The 26,075-nt window shown below is 31.8% G+C and overlaps 4 protein-coding genes across 4 annotated transcripts; 2 read left to right on the top strand and 2 right to left on the bottom strand.

Moving 5' to 3' along the window:
* Positions 1 to 299: 299 nt before the first annotated feature.
* Positions 300 to 1,324, bottom strand: LOC125070790 (polyglutamine-binding protein 1). The gene has a single exon (XM_047680762.1). It carries the CDS (start codon positions 1,216 to 1,218, stop codon positions 373 to 375), a length of 846 nt encoding a protein of 281 aa, XP_047536718.1. The 5' UTR covers positions 1,219 to 1,324; the 3' UTR covers positions 300 to 372.
* A 496-nt stretch (positions 1,325 to 1,820) lies between these two features.
* On the top strand, positions 1,821 to 4,158 carry LOC125070766 (diphthine methyl ester synthase). Its single transcript, XM_047680722.1, has 5 exons — positions 1,821 to 2,062; positions 2,432 to 2,614; positions 3,051 to 3,222; positions 3,422 to 3,556; positions 3,826 to 4,158. Exons 1-5 carry the CDS (start codon positions 1,928 to 1,930, stop codon positions 4,005 to 4,007), a joined length of 807 nt encoding a protein of 268 aa, XP_047536678.1. The 5' UTR covers positions 1,821 to 1,927; the 3' UTR covers positions 4,008 to 4,158.
* A 39-nt stretch (positions 4,159 to 4,197) lies between these two features.
* LOC125070765 (rap guanine nucleotide exchange factor 2) lies at positions 4,198 to 9,041 on the bottom strand. Its single transcript, XM_047680721.1, has 2 exons — positions 8,808 to 9,041; positions 4,198 to 8,311 (listed from the first exon to the last, which is right to left on the bottom strand). The coding sequence occupies exon 2, from the start codon at positions 8,271 to 8,273 to the stop codon at positions 4,746 to 4,748; it is 3,528 nt and encodes a 1,175-aa protein (XP_047536677.1). The 5' UTR covers positions 8,274 to 8,311; positions 8,808 to 9,041; the 3' UTR covers positions 4,198 to 4,745.
* Positions 9,042 to 9,655: 614 nt separating this feature from the next.
* Positions 9,656 to 25,337, top strand: LOC125070731 (serine/threonine-protein phosphatase 2A 56 kDa regulatory subunit epsilon isoform). Its single transcript, XM_047680675.1, has 8 exons — positions 9,656 to 10,575; positions 11,648 to 11,844; positions 13,406 to 13,600; positions 18,988 to 19,178; positions 22,592 to 22,805; positions 23,671 to 23,790; positions 23,958 to 24,187; positions 24,275 to 25,337. Exons 1-8 carry the CDS (start codon positions 10,437 to 10,439, stop codon positions 24,369 to 24,371), a joined length of 1,383 nt encoding a protein of 460 aa, XP_047536631.1. The 5' UTR covers positions 9,656 to 10,436; the 3' UTR covers positions 24,372 to 25,337.
* Positions 25,338 to 26,075: the final 738 nt, after the last annotated feature.

Here is a 26,075-nt window from a genome sequence, read left to right on the forward strand (position 1 = left end):
TTACTTTTCTTTGTTTACAAAATGTCAAACTTTAACACAAACTTTCATCCCCAATTTAATACTCTTGGGTTATGAATTTTCCAAAACACATTAATCTGTCTTTTCCTTATTAACAGAAGCCTAAATAAAATCATATCCATATTTATAACTTTAAAAAATGATGAACTTCCAGACGAACCTTCATTCTAACTCTTAGGTGATAAATTTCCAAAAAAATCTTTAATTCGTCAAATAAAATGCCATGCCAGTTTTAAAAGTGTATAAAAAGTATTTAAAAAACTTAGAAATAAAAAATTAGAGACTTATAAATCCTTTATTTGAAATACAAATATGATGAAATTACTTATAAAGTAGCACATTTTGGAAGTTTATTTAATGTGGAGAAGGAGGTGGTGAAATTTGTTTAGCATTAGCAGCAAGAATTGCTCCTGGTGCTGGATAAGGCCTCATCTGATATAATGATCCTGAAGCAGTTGAATCAACTCCAGTTTTAGCATGAGCATCTAAACCCGCCGTCCAGTTACCCCTAGGAATATCAGAGTATGAAGCAGGGTCCATTGGGTCCAAATCATTGTCTCTGACTCTATGTCTCCTTTTATCTCTATGATGTACCATTTCTCTGTCTCGCTCTTTACGTTCTTGTCTTTTCTCTTTGTAATGCTGTTGCGGTACCTCCTGATCAGAAGCCTCACTGCTATCATCACTCTCATCCCCTTCTCTCAATAATCGTTCTTCACGTAAATGTGCAGCACATTCACTTGGCACAGCTCGAGGATGTGTCGGCGGTAACCAGGAAACAATGTTGTTGTGAACATTCCAGAAATAACAATGACCAGTTCCTTCGTCATATACTTCTTCCCAGCCGGGTGGCAACGGCCATATTTCTAATACTTTTTTCTTTAATTCCAAGTACTTTTCACTCGGTGTAAATTTCCCTTGTTTCCATGTTTTAACACAAAATTTGGAACATTCATGATAAATATTACTTTTGTTAGGGCATCCCTTGTGGCCTCTAATCGGATCGACATTTACACCTTCGATTCCTTCCCAAAAATGTTCCTTGGAGCTTACTTCATCGGGTTTATTATCGTAATCTTCTGCAATAATTTCTTCATTTACTTGTGTCTGAGGAGATTCGCTTAACGCATCCTTGTTTGTGTTTGGCCTTATTAAGCCTCGTTTAGCTAGACGCGCAGCGAGTGCAGGAGGTAACGGCATGTTTTTTACTACCTTGTATTTGTATGTAAGCTTATTAAATTATTATTGCGTTTCGATTTTTAAGCGTTTTTATAATTTACAATGACTTTATTGACATTAGAGTTTGACAATGACGTACACAGACTATACAGGTCACAGAGTACTTAACCATCTACCACTATGGTTACTAGTGTTATACCTTGTTCGATATTTTTTTGATATTAATAGCTTTCTTTTTAGTGCAATTACAATAAGTTTTAACATAAAGGATATTGTAATATATGAGGTATAATCTTCACCAGGTGGCAGCTGTAAATTTTATAGATGATTAGAATATTTTTTGATAAATTAAAGATTTACAGGTATTAAAAAGTTTACAATCTGAAGATTGTAGTTCCATAACTAGTTTTTAAGAACAAAAAATATTTTGGAATTAATGTAACGAATAGAAAATACATTAAGTATTTATTCATATTAATGGTTAGTTACTAACAATAGACGATGCAAAGCAAAGAAGACTTGACTAAAATTATTGTCGCATCTGTGTAAACATGTTTTTATGGCAATGTGTTTGTCAATATTTTTATGTTATCAGTTACGTCAATGTCAAGTGTCATCTTAATATGAAGTATGTATGAACTATGTAGGTATGTAACTATGTAAACACATTGTACACATGTGAATTGTGAAGAACTAAATAAAAATTTCTAATTATATTTAATTCCACAAAATGTTTTACTTAATTGGGTTAGGTCTTGGTGACGCAAAAGATATAACTGTAAAAGGTTTGGAAATTATACAAAAATGTGATAAAGTTTTATTAGAGGGTTATACTTCTATACTGACTGTAGGAAAGGAAGTTTTGGTGAGTTCAAGTTTTTTATTAATTGTGCCGTGCACTTGAGTGCCTAATGACAATAATTATCACCTAGTCTCATTAATTACACAGTAAAATATTACTGTTTGTCCATACAACATAAAATTAATTAAGGTTAGTAAATCTACCCACTAGTGTATAAATTACAGAAAGACACAATAAAAGCCATATTAACAAAAAGGTTTGATTTTAATAAACATATTTAATTTAATCGTGGATTCATAAAAATTAATATTCAAAAGATTTAAAAAAAATGCTTAAATACATCTCATATTTGTAACAACAACAATAAGCACACAAAAAATTAACAACTTTAACTGTAAATTAATTAGTAATTAAAATGTACTTTCCTTTCAGGAAAAGTTTTATGGCAGACCTTTGATTGTAGCAGATCGGGAACTCTGTGAAAGTAATATTGATGATATTTTGAAAGAAGCTAAAGAAAAAGATATAGCTCTTTTAGTAGTTGGTGATCCCTTAGGTGCCACAACACACACAGACATGCTTCTGCGTGCTAAAGAATTTGAAGTTGAAACACAGGTATCATACAATTTAGAAAATTGCCATCGTGAGACATGGTAATGTCAAATAATCTATAATCTTCCTTAATAAATGGGCTATCTAACATAAAATATATATTTTAATTATTCTAAGTATATCCTGAAATAATTGCTTTCTGTTTATTGATCTCTATTGATGTCTTGTTTACACACTAATTACACTGTACTGATTATTAATATAGCCCTCCTGCATACTAGTATTCTTACTACACCTACTCTAACATAGCCTTCTGTTGACAATGACATGAGGTTCAGTTATGAAAATTTTACTACTTTTTAGTAATTGTTATAGGTTCTCAATCATGCAAATGCTCAGGTTTGTTATAGGAGCGTTGATCGAATATTAAAAACACTTGTCTCACTTTTTTTAATTGATTTAATATTCATCTTTAATTTTTTTTGTCTTTTAATTTCAGATTGTTCATAATGCATCTATTATGAATGCCGTGAGTTGTTGTGGACTGCAACTTTATCATTTTGGCGAAACAGTTTCAATTCCATATTGGACAGACAATTGGAAACCAGATAGTTTTTTTGATAAAATACTTGGAAACTACAAGAGAAATTTGCACACACTGTGCCTTTTAGGTATTTCAGTAATGAATAATTAATAAAAGCTATAGATGAATTAATTATATTCATTATATTATACAATATTTTTATAATATATAAACTCTTCGGTTTGTTATACCTCAAATGTTAAAGTGAAACCTATATTTTTTTTAAATCACAAATTTTTTTTTCAACCTCATCTCAAATACTTATGAATGATTTTATTGTATTTAAGATATTAAGGTAAAGGAACCTACAGAAGAATCATTAACAAAGAAGATACGTCAGTATATGGAGCCCAAATTCATGTCAGTCAAAGAAGCAGCCAGACAGATAGTCCAAATAATAAATAACCTTCCAGAAAAGACTGGTAAGTTTTTCTATGGTAGTTTAAACACCATAGTACAAACTAATATTTATCATACAAGTCCCAGTAAATGAATTGAGACAAAGAACAATAATACAATAATATTGTATTAATTGTTTTAAACAAATTTATTCATTTGATGTTCTTTTAGTTAAATAGTCTTCTCGGACAAAAAAACCATCATTCATACAATAAAATTGTGAATTAATCTTTTTTATTTTTTTATTACTCTTAAACAATTTATTGAAAAATAAATGTTATGTTTGTTACAGATATAGCAGTAGATAGTTTAGCAATTGGCTTATCGAGAGTTGGATCACTTGATCAGAAAATTATGGCAACGACTTTGGAAGACATGCAACAAGTAGAACTTGGTCCACCCTTACACAGCCTTGTCATTCCAGCACCTAACTTGCACCCGCTCGAGCATGACTACTTGGCCCAATTTAGATAACTTGTGCATATACAGATTAGTGTACATTAAAAGAAAATGTATGTTTAATCATATATTTATTTGGCTATGAATGCCAAAATTACTGACAACAACATAACTGTTGAATAAGATATTTATAAGTTTTAAATAAACATTATATGAATTATTTTAATTATATAGTTTTATTATTTACATTTACAATTATTAATTAAAATCCAGATATAAACAAATTTTAAATTGCTACCACAAGAAATACCATTCAAACTCATTATTGGTCCTCAAAGCTACCAAAAAATACTACCACATACAAATATTTCAAAATCAATCTTGAGTCGTAAATATTAAAAGGTACATTAATTATTATTTGGTCTAAGTTGCGTATTATAAATAATGAAAATTATAAAAATATACAAACAACGGAATGTAAAAATACCAAAGGCGCATATGAAACAAATCACCATTACAATGCTATACATTAAAAATATCTAGATAATATAACTGGAACATGGTGGGGTCACAATAATTTTAATAATTATAATTAAGAGGCATGGCTTATAGCATATTAAATTTACTCTATGTAACACTAGGACAGGTTTTAATAAAATGTTAAAATTATACAGTCTTTAAACTTAATTGTAAAGGGTACATACATGATTTAAATATTAAAGTATAAGAAAAACGTATGTAACTCGTGCTTTCTATTCGTCAAGTGAGATTACAAATCTATATAAATAGATATTGATAAGAGTATTTAAAATTTCAAACAGCAGAAACCTGCTGATCGTCATCTTCGTCATCTGGCGCATCGTGGTAATAATCATAAGAACGAGTGACGCCTTCGTGTGAATGCGCACGACTTAGCCGCTCTAAGCGCGCCACTTGTGCGGCTAATGTATAGGGCATTCTAGGTGGGGGAACCGGCCTCACGCAATGGGCCGTTGTACATGACCCGTGGCCACTGTCACTTGAAGTAGCTGAACCAGTTTTTCTTAATGGCAAGTTTACTAATGACGTCACGCTACTACTTTCTGCTGATAAATCGACTGGCAGTGGTGTTGGTGTATCAGAATGTGATCTCTCATGTGCTGCACGCGAGCAACATATACCTGGGCCTGTACCATCACGTCGATGCGAACACGGCGAAGGACCTGATGGTGGTGGTCTAGGTTGATGCGGCCTTGTTTTAGCAGGCTCCGATAAAGCTAATAATTTTCGAACAGCTTGGGGAGAAGCAGCTCCAAATTTATTTCCAGCAAAGCTTTTCTTACTTTCACTAGCTGATGAGGCACTGCTGGTTGTTGACAAAGATGGCGAAGGATGCCGTCTACGTGGTACCGTTGGTGCCGGACCAGCGCCTTCACATTCTAATGACAAAGCATGAAGACGTTCTTCATCTGTTTCAACATGCATTCTATTGAGATACGCTTTGACGCGACGAACCATTTGTGCTTCTTCAAACATTTTTTTAGGGTTAGGGACATTTGATGACTTTTTCCTTCTTTTTACAGTAACTTGACCTTGTTGAACGCCTGTCGTGAGTTGATTCAAAGCTACCATAGCATTTGAAGGTGGCTGTTTGCCCAACTCCAATAGTGTAAGAAGATCATATGGAGCATTGCACATGTTTGTCAGCGTTCTCACTTCTTTAGCTATCATTCTCAATTTTTCAAAATTAACCATACCTTCAACCTTTGTATCATTACCGAGGTGTATAAACGTTAAATCTTTTCTAACAACTGGGTAAAATGGAATCACTGGAGATCTACCTTGTTCAGTTGTTACTAGTTGCCGATATTTCGACATATTTCGTGAAGGATCCATAAGCATTTGTAAATCAAAGAAAAGCTTGTTGTATTTTGTAGGTAATTTTTCCCAAGTCATTCTTAATCTGGATACAGCACCGTGTCCTAAGCCAGATATGATTGCAAACATGGAATTAAAATTTTTGCATTCTTTGCAGTGTCGAGCTACTTTAATAAACTGTTTTATGATTTTTGATCTTCTTACAAGATTTTGTTCATTGACCACTTCAGTGACAACCCAAAACATTTCTTTATTTACAAGTCCTGAAAATTGTGATAGCATGGGTGTGCCATATCTGCTCTTCAATTCAAAGAGATCATCAACATACTCTGTACTCTCTATTTGTCGAAATATACAAAAATCTTGCAAAGTTAATTGAACAGCAACTTCAACAGCATTCAACTGCAAAAAATGTACCACACTTTCTCTCAGAAGTTCTGGTGCCATTTCATCCAGTACTAATGTTTCACTTATTCCATTTGTTTTCAAATAATACCTGGAACTGAGGCCAATACGTTCAGCAAGATTTTGTAATTGATCTGGCAGTCTATGCTGTTTTATAATACCTCCTTGTGCAACAGATACTTCACAAAGAGAAAAATTCGAACTGGGATCAGTGATACCAAATTCTTGTAAAGTAAGCATTACAACCTCCCTAGCTGTTGTCTCTTTATGAACCAGCAAATATTTACATGTCTGATCACCTCTGTATACTTTGAGTACATGTTCAGGATAATCTGAAGACTGGTAATCATCATAACATATAGATATTAAGTCAGGATTGCTATGCGAATTATAGAACGAAGTGCTAGTAGCTTTGTTTAATGTTTCTGAATTAGAAAGTATACTATCATCACTGTGTATACCATCAGTAATAGTATTTTTTGGTAGAATATTCATCTTCATTAAAGCTTTTTGTAATCTTCTTTTAGGGCCTAAAGTCATAAAGCCTTTTTGTGTTTCTTTCTTAATGTTAAGTGGTTGAGGTTTTTTGGTAGGAGATTGGAAAACTGGTGTAAGTGTAATAGGGTCGTCACTAAGTAGCTCTGCAGTAGATAATCTTGCTCTAGGATCAGCTTGCCAACGAACCATATTGGCACAACCTCTCTGCCTAGGAGAGTTTTCTGGCATTGACAGCATGTGCTTAAAGGCTAATAAATTACTTTTTACTGTGATGCTTAAGTGTGTTGATCCTGTTATAATTTCCATTGCTTTCGCATGGCTGACATGTTGGAAAGATTGACAGTTGACCTCTATAATTTGATCTCCTCTTTTTAATCCTACATCTTCAGCCTTAGAATGTTTTTCTACTTTTAAAACAAAAATCCCATATCTTCTCTCATAACCTCCTAAAATGGTAAAATTAAGTGGTTCATCTCGTGAAGGGCGTGATAATGTAACATTCCTTGTTCTTGCCTTAGCAGAACAAGCTATGTTTAATAAATTAAGTTGACTTTCCATTTTCTCACGTTCCAACACAGTCTCAAATTCCTCTAAAAATTCCATCATATTTGGATCTGTTTCAAAATCTGTGAAATGGTTATTTACCCACAATAATACCACTCGTGTTACCTTATCACGGACTGAAGGTTCAGAAAACCAGGCAAGCAACTGTTTGGCAACAACCAGAGGACTTTCTATAAAAGTTCTGTGAGTCAATAAAAAATCTTCAACATAAGTAGAATCACGCGAATTGTCTTCAATGAGCTGTAACATCAAATGTTCAGGTGTTCCTCTAATGACGACATGTCCTTGTTGGTGTCCTGATTCTCCTGCAGCTCCTCTATATTCAGTAACTAAGACTAAAACACCACATTCGTTTTCATGACGCCTTATATTTTCTTCGCCTTGATGTAAAATGCGGTAGTAATCAGTTTGAGTGACACAAACAAATTGACAATCATCACATCTAGTTGTCATTACCCCTCTATGATATAATTTTTCTAATGTAGCTTCTGCCATACCAAAACTGTCGCCAACATTAAGGTATTCTATTTCTCCATTCTGATGCTCAATTCCAACCTGACCATTTATGAGAACTGACCATGAATCATGTTCTTCACCATCATTCATCACAACAGTCTCAGCTTTTTCTACAACTGCAAAAACCATGACAGCACAGAGAGCCCTCCTAACAGTAAGGGTCATGTTAGTAAAAGCTTTTAAATGCTGTGTAAATTCAAGAAGAATTTCTATATCCTCATCAGTTCTTTCACTTGGATCTTTTTCAAGACATTCTCTAACAGCATCTCGGACAGTCAAACTGTCCATGCTTTCCTCCAAATCTTCTTCCTCATCCGAATCTACAATAGACTCTAAGAGACCGGATAGATCTACTTCCATGTCCATATCTAAAGAACTGTGTACCGAAGTCATGGTGTCACTGCCACTGTATGCAGAGCTAGTGTCACTTGCATTAGAGCACTTGAGTGTGTGGGGGTACAGCTCTGGACTGTGACGGCCACCGCGCCCACCTCTCAACATTGTGAAGTTTCTAGCCCGTCTTAATTGACTTCTAGTATCTGAAACAAGTTAGACCAAAATATAAATTCCTACAATATGTAAAATAGAATATTTATTCTATTAATATTCTAATAGTTATATTATAATTCTATTAATAGGACACTACTTGTATTTACAGGTGGTGTCGCTTTTTGAATGTTATTAATGAATTTGTCAAATAAGGAAACATTTGTTGTCTCTACAACAAAAAACAAAATATATAAGGTAGAGAAATTATATTATTAGTGGCATAACAATAAATGTTTGGCAAACAATGCTTAATAAAATAAGTCGGTATTGAATTCAGACATGAATCACTGATATTATCAAATTTCAAATATTGTTGAATGTTAATAACTTCAGCCAGTGCGTCGTGCGCATCATAGAATGTTTTAAAACTAGAATTACTTAAAACATTATTATCGTATGATAAAATAACTGAAATAAGCCTTTAATTAAAGTATGGTGAAAATACTTAATGGATAATTAAAGGGTATAAATAGTTTTTTATTGAACCTCCACAATTTCTATTTATTTTGCATTCATGGCGGAACTGTCAGGGCTTCCATGTTGCTTTCTAATTAGTCTTCCAGCAACCAATAAACTTAAGTTTCGTCTCACTTCACAGGGAAAACAAAATTTCAATAATAATTTATTGAAATACCACAAACACAAGGATATTGAATATTTCGAAAGCAAGCAAGACGCCAAAAAATTTAGAAAGCTACTTTCTCAACGTAAGTACCCACAAGACACAGAATATAAATATTATACTACTAATTTCAAAATACAGAATATAAATTTAATAGATGGTAGCGAAATAAACAAAAATATATTTTGTTAATAAAATACATTGTATGATTTTATAATTTATTTCTTTTGAATAATTTTAATAATAATGCTAATCTGCGGTAAGATATTTGTGTTATTTACTTGTTTAACAAAATTAATTCCATTTGTTCAAAAAGAAAACAATTTCATGAGTGTATATTTGAAATAACTATTATATGCATACATATATTATAGTACAGTGATACAATAATGTTAAAATTCTTTTAAAACATACATAGTTTATTTTTCTAATTTAAAGTACATTTTTGTTATCTGTGTAATGTTATGAGAACGCTTCCATAAAATTTAATACTTGTAAAATAAAAAACTGTTTCCGTATGAAAACGTAAGTTGTTTTTAATAATGTTTATTGTTAATTGTTAAGAAAAACAACCTTATAAATTGTCTTATTAATTAAATATATACATTATTTACAGTATTTCAATGCTCAAGCTTTTTTTATTCAATAGTTTAGTATTGAGAGTACTTCTATTGTCTATCGGAACATTTTTATATCTCCATCTATTTTCAGAAATAGGTACTTTTGAGTGCTGGCGTTTTCACAGCAAAACGAGTGATGATTATCTTTTAGCTAGATAGCTTTTGTAAATTGATCGTTTGTCCTAGTGGAAAAAGTCGCAGAAATAAATATTTTTTTCTTGTGAAAGTGCAAACTATCTAAATATTCTCGTGCCTAACATTAAAATGCGTCTTGTTTCACTGTCTGAATCGAAACGGATGGTGAGCGATGGCGAGAATACGGTGATAGATTTTTGGTGTTAAAAATTTGCTCTGTGTCATCGCCGTTTTAGTTTTCTACTACTCTAAGAAGGACAATACTTGATTGATTTTGACGTTTTTCGTGTTAATTTTTCGAAATCTTTAAATATTTCAACGATTATTGTGGGGAAATTAAATTGTCATCGACTGACCGGCTGATATTACACGAGGCTTGTATGTATATGTGACTTCTGCCTTCAGGTATTAGTGACACGCCTCAGAAAATAAAACTTAATTTTGTGAATGGACATATTCTATTTTGTTATTGTGTCGTATTTGTGATAAAGACGTTTTAAAATTACGTAACTTGTGGAATCTTAGTGTATTAAAATATGGCCTGAGTGTGACCACTCCATTACCGTCATGTGTGACGAAGGAATGTTTATTTAGGCTCTAATATTTTGCTGCGACTTTACCCCAAGTGCGCGTTTGATTCGTAGATTGAGCTGGATCATGAATCTATCCGAATCAAAACAAGTTTTGCATTGATTGTTCTCGACCTATTGTCATTTCGGATACTTTTATATTAGCAAAATGTCTTCGGGAACGTTTGTGGATAGGATTGACCCTTTTGCCAAGCGATCGATGAAGAAAAAGACCAAGAAGTCCCAAGGATCCTCGCGTTACCGCAACACGCAGGATGTAGAGCTACAGGCATTGCCCCTTTTAAAAGGTTTGTAAATCACTTTACCAGAACCAATGTCAGTTCTTGATTGTCAAAAATAGGTTAAATGATATTAACTGATATGTGTATTTTTTTTAATTTGTATTACTTATTTACTCCTTATAAGACTTAGTCTACTTGGAATATGTTTTTTTTTTTATGATGTTAGGTTATAAAATATGGATTAAAAACGAAATATATAATACAAAAAAACATTTTTAAAAAGTAAATCATATTTGGTTGTAACATATATCATAAATATGAAATATAATACTTTTATTTATTATATCAATAATAAATAACAACATTAGCATTATTCTTTATTTATTTTTTAGTATTTTAATTAGAGGTTGTGTTCATATATAAATTAAAAAAAAAATGCTTTATTTATGAATGTTAATAACAATAATTTATTTTTAGCCAAATAACCAATGAGTATGTAAATAACTAAAAATCTAAATTTTTATATATGATAGAACAAATTAATTTAAAATTGTTGTGTTATTTCTTTTGGTTTTTAATTTTAAGTCTTATGTTCAATATTAATCATAGACCTTACATTTTCTTTTATTTATATGTAGCTTAGATGAATCACTTAACTACATTATACCTATCATACAATAAAATATAGGTCACACATAGTAATCTTAATAACATCTTAAAGTCAAGTTAAACTTAATATACTGCTGTGTTTAAAAACTTAAATACTATTGAAATCCATAATTATAAATGAATGAACAATGATGAAGTTTCTGATTTTATTATATTCACAATTTCTTTGTCCTTCACATTTTTATTTTGTGTTTTCTGCAGTATGTTTTTCTCTTCCACATATCTCTATTTCTATTTATATTATCAAATATTCATAACTGTCTCATGTCATCTCATTTGTTTTGATTTGACCATGTTTATTATTAAATAATATATTAATTATAAAATATAATACTTTTATAAATCAGAGTGTCTATTCTGTTGAACATGTTAAATTTTTTTTAATTGTTATGTAAATTATGATGACTTATACATTTAGCAGACAGTTTATTGTACATTTAAATAATGAAAGTCTTGTTTTATCCTTCAGATGTTCCAAGCGGTGAACAAGAGGAGCTATTTATTCGCAAACTGCGGCAATGCTGTGTAGCTTTTGATTTTATGGATCCTGTTGCCGACGTGAAGGGGAAAGAGATCAAGCGTGCCACACTCAATGAGCTTGTAGAGTACATCACTCCTGGAAGTGGAGTACTCACTGAACCTTTTTATCCAGAGATCATAAAAATGGTAATTATTGAAAAAAAATATTATTATAAATTGTTTGTATATTTATTTGATAGGTAATTTTATTTACACATAAATAAACAAAATTTAATTTATATTTTATTTTTTGTATTAAAGTAATATAAATTGTTTACTAATGGAAGTGATTAAGAAATTACTTGTGATTAAAGCTCCTTTATTATCAATACATTTAATTGAAAATTAATAGTTATAGTTATGTAGGTATGAATATAGTAAGTGTTTCTTAACAGGCACTTATCTGCCTTTAATTTGGTTAATAGACTTGTTTATCAACAATTATGTGTATTACGATTGTAGTTTAGTGTTAAATGTTTATTAATAAATATAAACTGAATGATAGAAATATGTAGTTTTAAATGATGGTTTACTAAGTAGGATCAAAGGATTTAAGTGGTGACTGCATGTTCCATTGGAATTTGGCAGATGTAGCCACTAAAGGCAAAGTTGTCTGAGGTGTTTTGGTGACTGTCTGAACCTTAACAGGAGATCCCTCTCCTGGGTAGCAGAGGCCATCACTAAAGTATGTTTTACTTTATTTGTGTATTCCATCTTGTTGATATATAAATGACACAAAATTGATTCTATCTGTTAAATATAAATTTTACTATAAACATATGACTATGATAAGTCTTAAGTCATTTTGAGATTGAAAATTAAAATATACGGGTTTTTAGTAACCAAACATGACACATTGAAAATATAGATGCAGTAGTAGTATTATTTTTTTATATTAAAAAGTATAATCTGCCCATGTAGCAATTGAATACAACAAATTTAGAATGGTATAATTAGCATTAGTAATCATAAAATGACAGATGTTACGTCTTCTATATTTTATCACTTTTGTTCCTCACAACAATGTTACTAATATTTATTACTCAGTGACAGATTAACATTGAACTCATGTGACTATAGAAATTACAAGCTTTTCATTTGTCTATTTTGTAAATATAAAAGTATAAAATTAAATACTTATTAATATACCAAGCTTCACAGTCCACTTTTTTCAGAATTATAAAACATACTAATATGAATATACCCTATATTCAAAAATGCATGATTTAAAAGACAATAAGGTGTATTTTGGTAATATAAAAAAAAAACTCATTAACAGTCCAGTCTGTAAATATCTTACTCCAAAAAAAAGCCTCTTCATCTATTTAAGGGACATAGTGCTTTAGACCTTTGGTTAAAGTGACAGAATTCATCAATACATGTATGTTTCTTCACAGTGTTTTCCTTTAACATCTAGCATGTTATTAATATTAAAACCAGTTCTTCATAATTTTAATTTAAGTTTATTTTATTTATTTGTTCTTTTTGGGACATAGTATACAAAAGTAAACTAACATATATATCAGACCATCTCAACGCGTGCGTGGCGAAAGAGCCGACTGGATAATATTTCTACCGTAACCGTAAATGGATGTTTAGTGCATCATCAATTCGTATAAAATCGGTCGAACCAATCGTGTCAATTTTATTTTCTTGCTAGGTTATAAAATGGAACATAATGCACTGACCCCGATGATGTTGTCAACAGATATCGGCTAATTTATTCCGGACTTTGCCGCCGAGTGAAAATCCCGATTTCGATCCGGAGGAAGATGACCCGACGCTGGAGGCTTCGTGGCCACACCTCCAGCTAGTGTACGAGTTCTTCCTGCGCTTCCTCGAGTCATCTGACTTTCAACCCATAATCGGCAAGAAGGTCATCGACCAGAAATTTGTTTTGCAGGTAATTTTTACTTTTTAATTCCAACATTGTAAGAGATCTTTCAATACTTTATACGATTTTTATAATAACGTGAATTATATTATATAATTCGATTTACAAAATTTATTTTACTAGCCGGAGATCGAGTTCGTAATCTTTCTGCATCTGATCATCCATTTCGATTACAAAACAAAAAGCTATATAATTATATTGAGGAAATAAATAGGTTAAGTAAAATCCTAAAAAAAAGAAATATCATTTTATTCATTTACATTATGCCTTTAGTTTAAGAGTATATAATACTTTATTCAGATATGATAGCCTTTTCTGATTTCAGTAGAATTCAAATTATATTAATTTGATGACATATAAATTATATAATAATAATAATGATTCAAGCTTGTTTTGGCTCTGTTGGAAAAGTTACTAACATAAATTAATTATAACCCATATTTAAATAGAACCTTATTTACGTTCGCCGACTTTTTTTCTAATCGTTATGAGTGCAATAGAGATGAAAGTAGGGTGCGAGTGAAATAGCATGAGATCGGTTGCCATTCATAAATATTTTCGTTATTGACGAAGGTTATACTTGGTAGTAACGTCATGAGACATAGTTCCTCCGCATTCTATTTTTACAAATATAAATAATAAACGAATTGTAACATAATGAATAGATTTTTTTTATTTGAGAATATACAGATACAAACCAGAGCCATATAGTAGCGCTCTGTAATAAATTGGGGTGTCGTTACCACAAAATGGTCACAGTAGTGTATGTTGATCTAATGATCACTATAAGATACATATTATAATTATTACTAAAATATATTATTTACTTAAGACCACGCTTGTGGATTACGACAACCTTTGAGTTCACAACTCTTTAAAAAGTTCTTCGCTACTGGTTTCAATTATTATCACTAAAAATTCATAACTCGATCGATGTCGAGTTTTTTTTGTCTTAATCTTAATTACTATACCGTTATAGTAATTCGAAGATTGAACTTAATGCCGAATTTTTCTTTGTGTAATATTTTTTTAAATACACTTACGATTGCCGGAAAACCGCATCGTAATTTTTATATTTATTAATTTTCGTAAAATTAGTCGACAATGTTGTTAAATTATTATGCGTTTATTATCACATACACAAATAACATAGATTTTTAAGGAAAATGCAATACATATGTAACTTCAATATATTTGTTGCTATTGATTATGCATTTTTGTACACAGGGAAAAAGTAATAATTTTATGGCATTTTTTTAAAGGATAATTATATATATATTATTCATTTGCCTTTATTATTACAGCTATAAATACTTTGAAATAAGATATAAAGTATTACTAATAGCGAGTAAAAATGTACCTATATGGTCTATAAATCTAACCAAAGTCTTTTTTTGTAAACATCCTTTAACACAATGTTTCCTTCACAACCTAATTCCTAGGTCAGATATGAACCGGCAACCCTGTAAATATTTGTTCATATTTAATCCCCGGTATCACGACTCGTTATATTTCTTTGGATAGATATTTATTTTTATACGACGTGTCGGTCGTATTCATTGGATCAGATATAATTATGCGCTACACACATAACTATTTATATGTATATCAGTTGTATAATTTAGCTAAAGCGAGATATTAAAAAAATAGCCATAAATGAAATTTTGTTATTTAATGAATACGTTATTAAGACTAACTTTTGAGTGTTATTCAAGTGCTATCAAGTTAAAATATAATTTTTATTATGACAAAAAATAAATATTTTTATGCACGATTTTATTTCAAGTAACTTTTATTACAACATTATTGTTGTCAAAAATAATAAATGTACTTACATCAGTCTTTCATCGTTTAAAAAATCTTTATTCTATAACTTGTCGAAATAGTTCGTTAATATATGCGTCGGTCTTCGAGCAGGATTAGTTATTCATTGATTGCTTTAAAATTAAAAATAATACTTTCAGAGTACCTTCAAAACTAAAATTGAAAACGAAATAGGAACTGGTATCGCATTTTAGGCTTCAGTAGAATTATTATCTAAGAAAATTGGAATTGCACGGCCATAACGATAGTTATAAGATATATCTATAAATGTCTCGTTGGTCTAGTGGTTAGCCTGTTCGGTTACATGTGCATTCAGTTCCGGATTCGATATCACGGATAGGGTAAATATAAAGTAGTTGACTTTTTATGTCGAGGAAATCTAATCAAGCCGATGCTAGGTTCTACATTTTAATAAAATCGACCAATAGGCTTTCCTGCGCGACGTTACCTGTTTATTCAAGAACAGTTTCTAAAGTATTCATATATCTTTACCATACAAGTCAATGTTGTCTGAACGTATAATAAGTAGATCTTGCCTCGCTCTGTCAATACGTTGAATGATTTAAATCCATTGACCTACATTTTAATTAAATCGTGATCATAGTATACGTACCTAAGAATTTGATGATCAAACGATGAAGTGTAGATTCTTTGCAAAACTTTGTCTAGGTACATGAACATACGATTTTTTAATTTATGTAGACAGCCACCGCCCATAGACATTGGCTCTGAAATATTAACCATTCCATACCTCGCCAACGCGCGAACCTCCCTTGGGAAGTATAGAAGTTATGTCCCTTGTGCCTGAAATTACACTCACATACTCACCCTTCAAACCGGAACACAATAATACTAAGTATTTGTATGAATATATGATGAGTAGGCTTCGCAGATCCTACCACCAAGTGTACTGCCACAAAGTAAAAAGTTGTCTGTACAGTTTATTTTTAATTCCTATCAAAGCTATTTACCAAACTTGCATCATCAAATGTCAATCCTATTCGTTAATAATTGCATACCTTTTTAATGTTTTTTCAAACGTCAATCGATAATTGTGAAGACAACGAGGTTAATGTTATTGGGTTGTTTGTAATATGTAATAATAATATTGCCCTCAACTTCCTGCCTCGAAGCGTTGACCCATTTATACAATGTATCGTGATCACGAATCTATCGTGATACAAGGAGATCAAATAAATACATCATTTTTTCAATACGGTATAAGTGTATTGTTAGGGTACCGTGTAACCAAATAAAAAATAAAACTTTATACTTTGATAAGTTCTCAATTTATTATTATACCTACTAGAACTGAACCTGCGCTTTACACGCGCAAATTTATAAAACTTTGTCTGTAGAATCGTCACCCTCCATTTTACATCCTACATGTCCTTCCCTGGGACTAAAACTATCTCCATACCTAATATAATCTAAGTCGGTTCAGCGGTTTAAGCGTAAAGAGGTATCAGTCATAGTATAGATTAATTTAATAAATATAGAGTTTCTGACTGTCGGAGCGCCTTTATATTTGTAACTACTACTAAATTAAAAATGTTTTTGCGTTTTATAGCCCTATTGTCGGGGTGGGTTATAAGCTATTTAACATCTTATCCATATCCTGTAGCAAAGCGAGGCGAAACTTCAAAAATAATAAATATATAATTGATCGTAAATAACAGGAGAATATAAAATCAAGTTCCGAATAATATGAGAATATAAAGGGAGTTAAGTGTCGAGAAAGATGAATAAATTTGTTTTATTATTTAATTTACCAATTTCACTCTGTCACTCGAGCCTCTTTTTTTGTTTTGTTTGTATATGGACGACGTAGTTGTATTTATTCATTCGACGAAAACATTTTGTAGTTTAAAATTCATAATTGTTTTTGTTTACAATACAATTCGATACTAGAGATTAAATCTGATCGTTTGATTGTAGAATGGAATGAAGTATCGTTCTGGAATACTGTTTACACTTTAATCATTTTGTTCTGTGCATGTTTTAATCACGTATAAATCTACACTATCTAACCTTTCGCCGTTGTTGTAAACATTGTATGGAACATTTAAACAGTAACTGTTACTGGGTATTTAATATAAATATGTATTGCGTGTTGTTACTAATATTTAAAGAATTATTGAATAATAACATTTATTTTTTATAAATACATAATAAAATATTTAATACTGCGTAAGCGTAACTTGAAACTCATCGCAAAACACGAACGCGAAATGTCGGAAAGTTAAACGCGAAATTGACTTATTACACTCAAGTAGTATAGTATAATATAAAATTTAAAGGAAACACCCATAAAAATAACGTATCCATGTAAATCGTTTTCAAGATTTCACGAGTGAGATACGATGTGTTCTTTTAGAATTGCATTGCTATTATGTAAAAACCTGTCGTATAAATGAAAGAAAAAAATACAAGGCCGTTAGGTAGGTGTGTAGATAGTTTACTAATACACGGAGAATATTAACGCAGTTAGTCATATATCATAAGAATACAGCTTCGTTTGATTTGTATTCCGGACCCTGTCAGGAGCAAGTTTAGTTACAATTAGTCACAATGACGGGCGCCGTTCATTCGATGTCTACTCGTGTAGAGCGTTGTATGACATTTCGTAATGAAAGAATTACTTGCAAATTATAATGTTTAGAAGTTCAGAAAACTTTAAGCATTAAATTGAAATACAAATCTATATATTTTTCTGATTAAACTCATTAATATAATTAAAAGTCGTGGAAAAAAACATATTAAATAGGAGTTGCTAATTAAGATAATCTTAATATGTAGAGTGTGCTACTGCGATGTATGGTTTGGTTTTGTTTGTCATTTTGTAAGATTATGTAATTATTCAGAGCTTTATTGAATTGGTTGCGGTTTTGTGTGTGGTGTACTTACTACATTAAAAATTGAATACTATTCGATGTTTGAGAACGTGTTGTCTATAACTTTAAGCTTGAATTAACAATAAAATTGTTACTTTTTTATTTAAAATAGATAAGTAGAATGCCAAATGGGCCACCATTTGATAGCAATTGGTAACCACCCTCTATGGGTGACATTGCCACTGGTAGAAATATTAAACATTTCTTACACGGTCAATGCATCCCTTGGCAACTAAGATCTTAACATGACACTTGTACTCGCGATTAGGTAGGTTCACTCATCCTTCAAACTGTAACACAACCATACTAGAAATTAATCTTGGGCGCACTTGTTTACTTATTTCTAATTATATCCATTGAAATATTAGTATATAAATTTTTGAAGCGTCAATAACGCAATGGTTTACGGGCCACTTAGCGATGTACCAAGTCGCAGGATCGATCCTGACCCCTTGGGCTTTTGTCGTACCCACTCCTAACACAAATGTTCAGCTTAAAACGAGGAGTAAATAGGAATATTAGTAATTCCTTAATTAACTTGGAACATTGCTACAGTTCCTTTAAAAAAAATCAAACAGAATTACAATCTTGATTTATATATACATTCTTGAACACACATTACCGAATAATAAAATAAAATGCGATAAATATATCTAACGGATTAATATTGTGTTACAGCTTTTAGATTTGTTCGACTCGGAGGACCCCCGCGAGCGCGACTTCCTCAAGACCGTACTCCACCGCATCTACGGCAAGTTCTTGGGTCTGCGAGCCTTCATACGAAAACAGATTAACAACATTTTCCTAAGATTCGTCTATGAAACTGAACATTTTAATGGCGTTGGTGAATTACTTGAAATATTGGGAAGGTGAGTTTGTTTTCCACTAAAAATCGACTTTTACTCTACCTATTCATTTTTTTTATATTAAGTGCTACTGTGTTTTGTAGTGCACTTCTTCGGAGGAACTGAACTCAGTACAGAACTCATCAACCATACCTATTTTAGAATATACAAAATATTAATAACAAAAATTCGAATTCAGTTCAACTTTATACGTGCTACGTTCTACTAATGCATTTACTTTACCATGATTGATAAAGTATTTTAAGTTATTTTAATAACTCTTTATTTTGTTTAAAAATGGTGGTAAAATTGTGTTATGTAGTCCAAAATGTAAAATATTGAGAATAGAAACGAAACAACTTAATACATCACCGTCATACATGACACCGTTTGTTTTATAATTATCTCTAACATCTATAAAAGCGCTGTTAACAACTCACAATTTTGTCTAGTAGACGACTTGATAAGGATTATTACATATTTTAGTAACTGAACTGCTATACGAGATAGGAATGAGTGGTCAAAAAGAATAACTTTGCATAACTGCATAATTTTAATTCAGAATCTACCGCGCCACTTGTGAAGTTAAGTTTCAACAACCTAGAGCTATGCAAAATTTAAGAACTTTGGATGACAAATTTTAACCACCAACACAATCTTAAATCTAAAGGTGAATAATGGATAACTTTCGGCTGTCAAGTTCCTTTTATAAATTAGAAAAACGGCCTCGTTGCGAAAATATAGCAATTCAATCGCGATTTTTTGAAATTTTAACTTCAATTGTGCATAGTAGGGGTAACATATATGAAATTTACTCGTACGAAGTCGGGTGGGAAGCTAGTATTATATATATTACTAGCTTCTGCCCGCGACTTCGTCCGCGTAGATTTTGGATTTGTGACAGGATACCGTATCTCAAAAGGAAATCAAAATAACCCATAAACATACAAAATAAAAAAAAATAGAAGTAAGAAAAAGAATTTTTTAAACTTTGCAAAAATTATGAAAACTTTATAACACTATACATTCTATTCATTATATACGTTCTATCTTTTATAGTTTAGACAACGTACGCAAAATAAGTAACTTTTCTGGTTGATTTTTTACACCTTGTGTCCGAAAAACCCAAATATCTTACGGAACTCTATTTTTTTCCAAAATAAAATATAGCCTATGTTACTCGTGGATAATGTAGCTATCGAATGTTGCAATTTCTTAAATAGGTCCAGTAGTTTTTGAGCCTATTCATTATAAAGAAAGTTTTCCTCTTTATAATATCAGTATAGATATATTAAAAAAGTAGGGTTGTTATATCCATACCTACATTTATATCTGTTTCTGAAATGTTAATTAAGCCTACGTTTCTGACTCTCGACATTGATCTAATTAAGCAATTAAATGATTATACACCTTAATGTTAATAACATTCGCGAACTAATCTACTACGTCATAATAAAGATTTTCTTACCTAATATCTTGTTTGATATATTTAATTTCAAATTATATAAAAAAGTATTTTAAAAGCAGCATTAGGCAGCACTATTAAATCACTTACAATTTTATTAAATGTAAAGTTACGACCAGATCGGATATCATCAATCAATCTAAATAATCAAACACAATTAAACATATATATTATATCTTCCTGAAAATCGGCAAAAAGTTTCTTATTTATCATATATATTAACTTATGTTTGTATGAACCTTTAATAGTTAAACGGTTTACCTATAGGCTCTATGAAATTCATTATTCGATCCTGACGCGCACAACTTACTATTTATACTCTATTATACCACCATAGGAGGAGAAAAGCCGTGTACAACATTTGACAGCAAATTGACACGATATCATTGGTCGAGAGCTTGATTAATTAATGATATTCACTATGGATTTGCGAAAAAATGGCGTTTTGAACGTCGACGAAACTGTTATTAAAATTATGGAAGTAAAATTAATGTGGAAATGTGTAGATAGGTGTAATATTGTCGTATTATAAATAAAGATATATTAATCATAAACTCTTAATAGTGCACAATATAGCTGAGTTATTAGCAAATCGCATAAAATAGTAAATCTTAGTTTTGTTTAGGTCTATTCCTACTTCCAATAGACTATACGTATTTATCTCGTCAAGCTAATCGTCTATCTAAATTATAATTACCGTTTCTGTTTACTAATTAATTTGTTTATTAGATTTCTTATTTAAAAATATTTTTAGTTTAAAGACACTGTCAATTTTACATATTCTTTGTATTTTAAAGTATAAATGAAACTACAATTACGAGTGCACTCCATGTCGAGTTTAAAGAGCATTGCATCTATCTAATCTTTCAAGGTACATCTAGACTATCGCTTCGCAGTTCGCATAGAATAGTGACATAAACAAACTAAATGTATACAATGTCAAGACTGCATGTTTTTAAATCTATTTTCTATGATATCTCCAATTAGGATTACAAATCGATTTACCTACAAGTCAAACTGGAGCGAAAATAGTTTTAAACATTTTCATAATTGTTGTGAGAATTCGTATCTGTAGATTTTGGATAAGTATATGTCAAGCGATACAAATAGATTAGCTTGTATGCTGTATGGGAGTGGTTACATTCGGAACTTTTATGTCGTATACATACAGCATAAAGAAAAGGAATATACGAGGAAATTACTAAACACTTGACATCGCTACTGTAACTACCCATACAGATCCTTTTTTTTTTTAATATAATTTTACTCATTTATATCTTCGGTTTTCCGAGTTGTCAATTAAATTTAAATAAAAAACAGATTTAATGTAAATAAATTTATATTTAATTATGAATATGAGATGTTAAATATTAAACCATTTTCAGCGTTCATACTGTAATATATAAGCATAAACAATTAAAGACAGAATGTTAAATTATATTTGGAATTAGGTACGATCGATCAGGTTACCTTTTAATCTGTTTCATATAGTTTATAATGTATATAATAGTTTATAATCGTTTCCCATGACTCCGTCCGCATATTTTGCTCGTTTAATTATCCAGGTCCTAGGCTATGTTACCAAGATGTTAAAATGAATAACAATCGGCCCTGTTGTGTTGTGGTAAACACTGTTATTATATTAGTGGATTGCTTATCTGTGGAGACTCGTGATGGAATACAATACAATTAGGAGATACACGTGATAGTTTTTATTGCAATTACATCACATAACTATTTGAATATTATTAACTATACCGGTTCGATATTACAAACGACTTGGTAACAACGTTTCTACTCCTCGATGATGTCAAGGAAACAGTATTCTTCTAGAAACACGTTGAGAATTCGTCTATAAATAACGGTACTTCAACTGAAATTTAAAAATATTCTCAATAAGAGTTAGTTGTGAGATGTTCAAATATGTTTTATATAATATTGAAATGTCTAAAGTAAACACGATAATTTGCAGTATAATAAATGGGTTCGCTCTGCCACTGAAGAGCGAGCACAAACAGTTCCTGGTGAAGGTGCTGCTGCCGCTGCACAAGGTGAAGTGCCTGTCGCTGTACCACGCGCAGCTCGCCTACTGCGTCGTGCAGTTCCTCGAGAAAGACGCCACGCTCACCGAGCCCGTTGTGCGCGGACTACTCAAGTTCTGGCCCAAGACATGCTCGCAGAAAGAGGTTTGTACTCATCCTAACATTTCATCGAGAGTATTGTGAATGAACGTGACCGCAATGACTAAAAGGAATACACGGGCCGCCTACTGATCTGTAAGTAGCAGTTCGCTTAGAGCATCGCTATTATTCCTTTTTTATATATTTGTCGCTAATTTTTAGTACATTTTTTTTTAACTAAATAATAGAGCAAATTAATATTATTTTCGTGTTCGTGTAGCCGTATGTTCTAGAAATGTTCATCTATGCTAAAAATATATTCAGCTACAACCACGCTGACATTTTGGAGCAAACTGTATACGTCTAAGAAAAAATTTAAAAAAAATTGACATTGCACTCGTAGTATGACGTGCACACATATTTGCGTCATGTGTTCATGGAATTTTATATTCAGTTGGTATGGAATAATATGGCGTTGTGTTTTATTGAACCAAAACGTCTACAATGTAGTCACTTAAGATGGCTGAGTTTTTAAATATATATTAGGCAGTCAAGCTAATAGGCCTCACGATGGAGAATAATTGCACCCGTCCAAATAAATCGGCACTTTAATAAATTTTATCCAATCAACTACACCGCCAATGGGCCGGCAACTTTCAAGAACTAAGATGTTGTTTTATTGGTGTCTGTAATTGCACTAACTCTCGTATCAGGCTTGCACTAAGCCTTACCACCTAGTAAGATTTTCCTGACGTCGAGTATGATTTGATTTGTTTTCAATGCGATTTTGTAATTTTATATTTTGCAGCCCCTCAAACCATATCGTTAATCGTTCCCATATCAATTACCCCAAAGCTGTGATTAATTTGGAAATAAAGTAAAACATAGCTGTAAGATACTTTTAGTAACATTTGTAATTTTTCAATTTCAGGTCATGTTCCTTGGTGAAATCGAAGAGATTTTGGACGTCATTGAACCAGCACAATTTGTTAAAATCCAAGAGCCATTGTTTAGGCAAATAGCAAAATGTGTGTCTAGTCCACATTTCCAGGTGATTGACATTTATAACATATTCATTGGTTTATTTCCCTTACTATATTTTAAATTACTTTTTTAATTTTAATACTTTGCTGTTATTTAATTACATGTCAAGTATAAATAAGTATATGTACCGTTTCTGACCCGTTTTATAAAAATGTGTGTAAAATATTGTTCCAGGTGGCCGAAAGAGCACTCTATTATTGGAACAACGAATATATATTATCACTCATGGAAGAAAACAACCAAGTGATAATGCCAATAATGTTCCCCGCACTGTATAGGATGAGCAAGGAACATTGGAACCAGACCATAGTGACCCTCGTGTACAACGTGCTCAAGACCTTCATGGAAATGAACTCAAAACTGTTCGACGAGCTCACTGCGAGTTACAAGGCGGAACGGCAGAAGTGAGTTGCTTTGCGGTGTTGGCTAGAGTTAGGGTGTCGGTACCGGTGGGTGCGAGGGCTAACTGTCGCTAACTGATGTGTCCGCAGAGAGAAGAAGCGCGAGAAGGAGCGCGACGAGCTGTGGAAGCGGCTGGGCGAGATGGAGATCAGCCACAAGCGCCAGGCCGCGGGCGTGGCCAAGTGACTCCCTCCGGCGGCTAGATAATGCGATGCGGTTTATTTTCACCTATGTTTCATATTTTCAATGCGATTACATTTTTGTTAATGACGTTATTAATTTTTTATACCTCTAATGATTCGTTCGTTCGGGTGGATCCGCCGACGTCTCCGACCGCTCCGAGTTCCGCGTCCCGAATGCACCGTCATTGTTGTACTAGTATTTTATATTCGTTTACGTAGGATACTAGATTACTTTAGGATTTTTTAATATTGTTAAATCGTTCGATAAGTTAAAAGTTGTATGTATTATTGATGCATGATCGATTGTATCGCATTTCGAAACACCGATGATTGTATTTATCGGGCACCCGGCTTTCGGCTGAAAATGATTGTACAAAAAAAAATTAATAGTGAAATTCGAAGATGTAATTTGTTTAGTGCGCGGGCCCGGCTGCCGCTCCGGCCCGCCCGTAGTCGTTCTGTCGAATTTTGGTTTAACTAGATGCTGGCTACTAATGGTAATTTTGTCGTACTATCATTTTGTATAGATACATAGTGTAAATAGGCATTTATTTATTATAAATTTATGGCAGTGTGATTTTTATACATAGCTGCGGGACCGATGATGCGAACTGGAGACTATGAATGTTACATGCGTTCGGCACGATCAAAACTAAAAAAAGGTAAGTGAATCATATTGGAGTAGAACGATGTCGAAGTAGATATGATAATTTTAAGAAAATAGTCATTCATTTGTATGATATTGCTGTAGCCATTAATTTTTCTATGATCACTGTAGAGCAGCGCGGACGGTGCCCGCCCGCCTCTGTATATAGTATGTACGACACGCCAGCACGTGCGTATGTATGTATGTACACTATGGAGATGTTTGTTATGTAAAATGTATTAACATTACAAAAATTATATGATCTTATATATAAATTACTATTATAGTACACAGTATGGAAATAAAGAAGTTGACTCACATGAATTGAATTGTTTAAGTAAATGTAAGCGTAGGCGCGGCGGCTCGGCCTCTCCTTACGTCCTACTCGTTATGAGCTAACTGCAAACAAATATACAAGTCATTTTCACATTACTTAGTTTTTCATTTACGTTCGAATTTACATTCGAATATCGGATATAATAATCTATTTTCTTTTAATGGAAATTTATTTTTATGAATATCGATTATTTAGGTTAAACATAAACAATAATTGTGTTGTAAAATATGTGTACTTGGGTAAATAAAAAAAAAACAAATATTATGAAAATTTTGATAATTCTTGTACCAGTTGTACCACAAATCTGTAAAGAAATAAAACTAATTCGTAACCATTAGTGCTGAGCTTACTTGAGCTTGCATTTTTCTTATTTTCGTTTTTATTTGATCCATGAATTGTATAGCATATAAAATGTCCTTATCCCTAAATCCTTAATGAATACTTCATATATTAAACTCACTTCGAATACACATGTAGATATGAAAAATATATATAAAAAAACCTAGAGTAATTTAGTTACTTATATAACCTTGAATTAAATGATTATATTTTGAAGCGAAGTTTTGACTACCAATAACAGCTCCTTCGTATGAAAACGAATGATAGAAGTACTTCATAAAATAATTACTGCAATGCAATAATAATTACCATTTTTACTTTCCTATTTGGCAACGTCATAAAAATCGATCCTAGTTCAGGTCAATATCACGAGTAGTTTAAAAATA

This window comes from Vanessa atalanta, chromosome 18 (assembly GCF_905147765.1).
Source record: "Vanessa atalanta chromosome 18, ilVanAtal1.2, whole genome shotgun sequence".
NCBI classification, from domain to species: domain Eukaryota; kingdom Metazoa; phylum Arthropoda; class Insecta; order Lepidoptera; family Nymphalidae; genus Vanessa; species Vanessa atalanta.